The 7323-nt window shown below is 61.2% G+C and overlaps 1 protein-coding gene across 2 annotated transcripts in view; it reads left to right on the forward strand.

Moving 5' to 3' along the window:
* Nucleotides 1-7323, forward strand: part of LOC113205230 (homeobox protein Hox-A4-like) — a 24976-nt gene that overhangs the window by 14525 nt on the left and 3128 nt on the right. The window contains exon 2 of one of the 2 annotated variants that reach the window (XM_026420757.2): nt 1802-1825. The exons of the other annotated variant lie outside the window; for it this stretch is intronic. Coding sequence (XP_026276542.1) covers nt 1802-1825 — 24 coding nt within the window. The remainder of the gene's footprint in view (nt 1-1801; nt 1826-7323) is intronic. 2 annotated transcript variants of the gene reach the window in all.

Below are 7323 nucleotides of genomic sequence, written 5' to 3' on the forward strand. Positions count from 1 at the left end.
CTTTTGCACAGGTAGGCCACCCCCGCCCCCGCCCCATCATCTCCCCGCGAGCTTCGTGCGAACAATTTGTCTCTATTTCTCCGTGTTACTTTTTATTCTGCTAAACAAAGCTGAAAATAAGAGTGCGTGTGTGTGGTGGGGAGGGGGCGTCTTCGAGGGCGGGGTCGATCTAACTGAGCGAGGGCTTCCCGAGTTGTAATTTAAAGCTAGAGGTGGTCGAGACATTCACATGTACTGGGTCACTCCACCCCACACTTCCTCGAGTTTCGGGCCCATTTTGCGGCGCACGGACGGAACAACTCTGCACCCTCACCACCAGTCTCGGCAAATTATTCTGATGTGACATGACTGCTTAAGCAATTATCGCAAACGGCACGACAAAATCACTGCGAATTCGCCGTACACCTGCCGCACTCGGGTGTCGGCGGGGCCCCGGCCGGCCCCGGCAGCGAGCTCTGGGTGCTGACAAAGTGACATGACAACAGCGTCCAGCCCGGCCCTGGCTCCGCCCGGACCCTGGGCTTATGATTTATTGCGGTCGCTCCGTCTCTCTCGCTCCAAGGGGCCCGGCGCCGGCCCCCCGCCTCCCGCAGACAAACAAACGGGCTTAGATCAGAAACACATCGATAATGCATTGTGTCGACTCGACGGAGCGCCGGTGTTTTGTGCCAATTTAATATTCTCAAAGTTGTGTTTGCTCCCGTCGTGTGAAAAGTCTTGCTGCGCGCCAGAGAAGAGAATCGTGGTCTCCGGCCGAGCTGAGGCCGAGGAACCTCTCGCGGGTGTCGCGGGTCGCGTCCAGGGCGGGGGCGTTTCCGCATCGGTTTTATAAATTGATAAGCTTGATCCCGCCGTTCTGTCACCGAAATCGATTACCGCCGAGTACGAGTGGGCGTTGGCGTTGCGCGGCCGCGCGGGGGTGGAGTCCAGGCCGCCCCGAACTGAACACGGTCCGCGGGCGGTGTGGCGGCTGGTATGCAGGGCTCGACGGGCAGGGGCGCGGCCGAGCGCGGCGGAGCGCGCGGAGTGGAGCGGGCTGACCTGCGCGGGCCAGCTGCCTCTTCCTTTTTCATCACGCCGCCACGCTATCTATCGGACGATTACGGGATCATGGGATTAGTGCCCGCCTCGCCTCGCCCCGCCCCACCCCGCCCTGCCCGCACCTGCCCTGCCAAGCACTGCCTCTCTAGACTCAGTTCCGCCCTGCTGGTTCGGTTTCGGCCCGGCGCACGGGGCGCGCGCTGGAGGAGCTCGTCGACGATAGATCTCTCCGTTTCGCCAACAAGAGAGGGGCGGGCCACCACCCCTCTTGCCCTCGCCGGCAGGGCAGGCTCCGGCGCCGAAATTCACGGCGCAAACCGCAAAAACCGTTTGAGCCTCAATGCGGTCCATAATGCCAGGCGGGGCGTTGCGTGGCGGGGCGGGGCGCGGCGCTACGGGCCGACCGCGTTTATGTGTCCCCGGGGCTGCATTCGCGCTATTACTTCGCGGCGAGTGGCCTCCCCTTCCCCGACCGACCGGCCCCTTCCAGAAGGGGAGGGAAGCGGAGCAGAGAGAGCAAGAGCGGGTGCGGCGGCGGCGGGCGGGCGCTCTCCGGGTCGTTCCGGAACAAAATAGGGCGTGAGCGGGGGTCAATTTAAATCCGTAACGCCCAATAGCGTTCACTGTTCGCGCGCCTGCTCACGGCGCTCGCCCTCCCCTCGAGTCGCATCGAGCCCCCCCGCCATGATCGCTTTGATGTTTGATTGCGTTCTTGTTTTGGCCTCCTTTCCTGCTCGCTAACTGAGTCTTTTGTCGACAGGCGAAGCTGGGACAGAGCCATTGAGTGAGTCATTCAGCTATGCGTACGGTACCCGCGCCGCGGTGTGCCCGCCGCGCCCCGCCCCGCCACACCACGCCACGCCCCGCCCCGCGCCTGCGCAGCTGCGCGGTGAGCGGCGGCAGCGGCGGCGTGTTGACCCTTCTCATCAGCCCGCGGCGGGGCGCGGCGGCGGTGCTCGGCGCGCGGGTGCGGAGCAGTAGATGTGTGCCCATGTTTGCTCCTTTGGACTTTGTCGGGGCGGTCTCCCCCCCCCCCCTCTCTCACACGCATGCAGGTGCCCGCGACTTCCTCCCATGTAGAAGTACGAGTACGTTGGCGTGGGGGCGACGGGGTGGGTTAGCATTAATTGCTGGGGGGATCTAACCTGACCAATTCCGGTCACCGCTACGGAAAAATATTAGTAGCCATATATCCTGAACGTTCAAGATAGTATTATTCCATCCGGTAAAATGATTTGCAATAATGTATGTAGCCAACCACAGTGTGTCAGGACCACGACACAACAACAGTGGTGCAGGTTCGCCTCGTTCGCCTAAGGGCCATGGCGCGAGTAGGCACACCCACATATTGTTGTTTAGTAGTCCTGACACACGGTAGAGATAACCTGTAGGCTATAGCTCATCCGATCCTAGCTCTAACCTCTAACTTTTTGTAACGTTGCATATAGGCCGCCCTCTTCTAGTTTATACCGGGTGTCCCGGCTGTTGCATGCCAGTAAGGCGGGTTGCATAAGCACCGGCTCGCAGGTGCTGTCGGGAGCGCGCAGGATTTCGCGCTCCCCTGCGGAACCGCGAGCCTCCCCGTGGAACAACGGGGGATGCGCGAAATCCTGCGCGCTCCAGACAGCGCCTGCGAGCCAGCGCGTGTGCAACCTGCCATACTGGCATGTAAGAGCTGGGACATCCGGCACTGCACCGCATGCAGTAGTGCGGGTGGTTGCCCAGCTGCTCGGATCCATTAGGCACCTTGGACATGATCAGCATTGATATTCCTGCATGTATAACTACTAACATAAATTGTATGTACTCGCTCCGCTATGTAAGCTCATAGCGTTTGGACTGCAGTTCGTGGATAGTTTAGGAGCGGTCCCGGGGAACAGTTACTCCCCGGCGCAGAGCTCCGCCCGGCCCGGCTCCGAGGGTTCCTTCCCCCCGCCCCCGTCTTCGTCGGCGCCTTTGAGCTCCCGGCGTCCGCTGTCAGTGCAGTGTCGCCCCCGAGGCTTGGCGCAGGCTGACGGCCGCCGCACCCCGGCCCGGCCCCGATGCAGTGACCCTGGGCGAGACAATAACGTCCTCCTTATACCCCGCCCCGCCCGTAGCCCGGCCCACTGTGCAATCACAAAGTCGGTAGTTTACCGACTCGTGCCGACAAATAGAGCCGTATCCCTAATTGGGGTGCGCCCCCCCCCCCCTCTCCCCCTCTTTCTACCGCCACAGCGCCGCATCCTCCATGTGCAGCAGCGGTACGGGGAGGGGAGGACGCCCCGCCGCGCCCGCCGCCCTCGCCGCCCTCGCCCTCCCCTCCGCCCACGCATGAGCGCGCCCCGCGCACCTGCCCCCGGCCACAAGATGGCGGCCGCGCCGAGGAGGGCGGGGGTGCGTGCGGCCATGAAGCCCCGGGGCGGAGCAGCCATCATCGGCGAGGGTCGCAAGGAGGGGTGTGTCGCTGCTGGCCGAGTATGGTTCTCTGGGTTCTCTAACCTACGCGAGCTTATTTACCCTGCTCGGCCGCGGATCCCCTCGCGATCCCCGCCGCCCGATCAGCTTGATCGGCTTGATCCCGCGCGCTCCCGATCCCGATCACGCCTAATCCCGGCGAATAATGCGCGGGCCCCTTGAGCCTTCGCGAGGCGATTACGCCACGATTACGGGTCCGCTGATCAGCTTTTGATTGCCCGCCGCGCTAACCGCCGCCGCTCGGCTCGGTGCTGATTTCCTTCAAGAGCCACCGCACACCGCACTGCAGACGTAATGCCCTCCGCTCTGCTATGCTTTACGAGGCCCGATCGCCTCACACGATAAAGCTTCCTGGCTTTTCACCTCCCTTATCTCGAGCTGCCGCCAGGAGGCTCGCCAGGAGGCTCGCCAGGAGGCCCCATCCGCGCCACGCCTGCCCTTCACCTTCCAGTCCCACGTGTTGTCGCCGCCTCGTCGTCGTCGTGGTCCGCTCAGAATTAGTCCCTTGATATAAACCGCAGCCGCCCCTCCCCTCACCCTCCACTCACCCTCCCCCTTTCTCGCCGCCCTTGCCGCTCCCGCCCTCGTACCCTCCGACCGATATATATTGGTCCAGAGGGATGCTGAGCGGAGGGGCGGGCCGGGCCCATTGTCGCGCCCGTTGGCCGCATAACTGTCCTCTGCTCTGCCGCTCACCAGCGCTCACGAGGCAATTATCGCGCCCGGATTCGGATTCGGCTGCGAGGCAGCTCTTTTATATAGTTCCTGGTCGCGCGGGCCGCCGATGCCGAAGGTTGAGGGCGCGGGGGTATTTTGTGCATGTTAGTGAAAATGCTGTAATCACAGAACATCGCGCAACCGCACACCCTTTTGCATGCTTACCGCGCTAAAAGATCAAGATTCAAATTCGTAACAGTGCCGCCTTAGTTGTTGAAAGGTGACTCATTTGTTTTTGCTGATTTTGCTGAAGTGTCTTCACTTTTTACGAAAGTACTACGGATGTATATTTACACGAGCGTTGCAGTAGACTGGCGTAACTAAGTGACAATAGTGCGGCGAGGTAGAGGTGCCGACGACTGGCGCCGTCGCGCCGTCTGTGTGTGCGCCCATACTCACTAACTAGCTTGACCCCTTGTGGGTATGCAACCCGTTTGCACAGCTGTTCTGCGGGACGCCACGCGTCCGTTTTGAAAACCGCTTGCTTCATGCATGACACATGTATAGGTTCGATTGGAAGTTAGAGAAGCTTCTCGCGTTGATTTCGCTGATTCCTCTCGGAGAGGTTCCGCCCGGGGTCGAGTGTTTTCCACCCCCGACTGTGAGCAGAGCCTGGCGGAGCCCCGCGGCGAGGTTGCGGAAGTGCTCTGTGAGATAAGTGATTCCGCTACCGCCGAGAAGCACGTGTTGGCCCTCAAAACAAGTCGATAACATGGAGCCCAAACGTGCCGGAGGAGTAGTCTCCGGGGACCCGGCCGACAGACACAAGGAAATCTTGCCAACGCAAACACGCTCACGCCCGACCAATCGGCCGCCAGCCTCCGGCGGGCCTCCGGCTCCGGCCCACCTTTATGCCGTGCCGACACAGGCGGACGGGGGAAAAAAAAGATACGGAGATGGGGAACGCGCGGAGGAGCGGCAGAGAATAGAGGAAAAGTGAGTAAAAAAGTAGGCAAGGAAGCGAGGGGTGGTGGTGGGGGTTGGGGCCTGCGTATAGGTGTATTCGCTGACAGGTTACGTTGTTTGTTGTCGTGCCTCCCCGCCCCGCCTCGCCAGGTATCTCGTCAATGCGGCCGCTTTAGAGGTAGGGACCTGGTAGGGACGGAAGGGCAAGGCAAAAAAAAAATTGAGTCAGTTGTAAATGCGAATGCGGGCAAGGAGTGGAGGATGACAGAGATGTCATTTTTTTGTGTGTTTCGCTTGTTTTATCACTAGGAAAGGTGCGCACGCAGTCCCCTAAAACTGGCTCCGCTTTAATTTATAAGATTGTCGCCACCGTTTTTTCGAAAGTCTTATCCGATTTTGCCAGGACCCCTGCCAACAGCGTTTAAAGCTTGTAATTCAAATTTTTGCGGACGCCCGCGTCACAAACTTTTGGAGGGGTCACTAAACAAGCTGAGCTGTGGTAATGAGATCCCACTTCTTAGCCCGGCTTACAAATCAAAAGTTCACTAGGCGGTCGTGCGATCGACGCCGCGAGAGAAAAATCGCACGCGCGGACCGTGTGTCTGTGGGTGATAAGTGCGCCCCCGCCGCAAAATGGGCTCGTGGCTCGTGGAAATAACTGCCAGCGATTTCTCATACATTCGGCAGCTTAAAGTATTTATTGTTTATTGTCCTCCCCCCCACCGCACCGGAATAGCACCGTATTCTACACATTGTTTGTTGGGGGCGCGCTCACGTTTTCGACGAACAAACGCGTGTAACGGGTTTTGCTGTGCAGTAGCTCTCACTTTCTGCGGGCTTACCTACCTACCCCGGCGTGGCGTGGCGTGGCATGGCGTGGCGTAGCGTGGCGACCGCATTGCTGCCGGTGCAGGGGTGACTCCGGACATGTTCCTGGAAGGCGATGAAGTAGCCGTCCCCGGGCGGGACACCGCGCTGACCCTCGGGGTGGACGATCATCCTGCGTGTCCCTGTGCGTGGTGGTCAGGTGGTGCCGATGGTGCGGGGTGCGGGTGCGGGAGACAGCACCTCGCCGTCGTAGTCTCCTGGCATGGCAGTGTGTATGCGGTGGGCTCGGCTCGGCCCGGCCCGTCCTTCGGCTCTGCGCCGCGAGACGGATGGAGCCTTATCGGGATTAGCACCTCTCTTTCATGTGGCCGCCCTACAGGCAGCCCTGCCGGGGCCGAGCCGAGCTGGAGTTACACTGTCAAGACAATGGAATTACACGGTGTTGTGTCGATGCCTTGAGCGACACGCTAATGTCGACATTCGCGGTCGGGGTCGGGGGACGCGCGCGGCAGGCGCGCGTGTCTTGGCGGCGAGACGTGTACATACGCCCCTCCAGCCCCCGCCCCGCCCCGACTAGGGGCACTGTGTGCACACGCTGCGGCAGTTTATTTACGCAATCTGAATTCTTGCGCAAACTTTATTCAGAACTGCCGCCGCATGTGTGCGCGTAAGGTTTGCCGGCCGCGGCGCGGAGCGGGCGTGCTGCTCTGGGGGTTGCAGCCTACCCCTGCCCGTGCAGCAGCAACGCATCAGTGCATTGCGCCCTAAAGCGAGCGACGAGAAACATGTCCAAGTCCCAGAGCCTAAGGTGTCTCGAGTATGGAACGCACAGGGGGGAAGGGAACGCTGCCGAGCGCTGGGCTGCACAGGTGTGCCGTGCTGCCCCATGTTCTTTGAATCAAACGTATCGGGCCGTGTCTACTCGAATCGGAGATAGCGGTCCATGTGTGTTTGCGTGGGGCTGTTGTCCCGCCCGGCTGTGTGTACAATGCAGGCGGCCCCGAGGGGCGGGGCGGGGCGGGGCAGGGGGCGTAAAGGCCGGCCCGCGTTCACACCAAAGGATACCCCCTTCCCTCCCAACCCCTCTCCTCTCCCCAGTCGCGTCGTGCCGCGCCCGCGGGTCACTTTTTCACACCCGAACGCGCGATCACCGGCGGCCTCTCTCTCTCTCCTCTCCTCCTCCGAGGCTCCCGTCGGCGTCGGCCTCGGTGGCACCGGCACCCTGCGCTCCCAGCAGCGACTCAAACCGCGCGCTCAGATGCTGTGTTCAATATCTCGCGAGATAATCCTTATCAGCGACCAAATAATTTACGGCCGAGTGGCGCGGCCCCGTACCCGTGCCGGTGGTGCCGTGTGGTGAAGGCGGCGGGGGTT

This window comes from Frankliniella occidentalis, unplaced genomic scaffold (assembly GCF_000697945.3).
Source record: "Frankliniella occidentalis isolate FOCC.00 unplaced genomic scaffold, Focc_3.1 Scaffold421, whole genome shotgun sequence".
Taxonomy (NCBI): domain Eukaryota; kingdom Metazoa; phylum Arthropoda; class Insecta; order Thysanoptera; family Thripidae; genus Frankliniella; species Frankliniella occidentalis.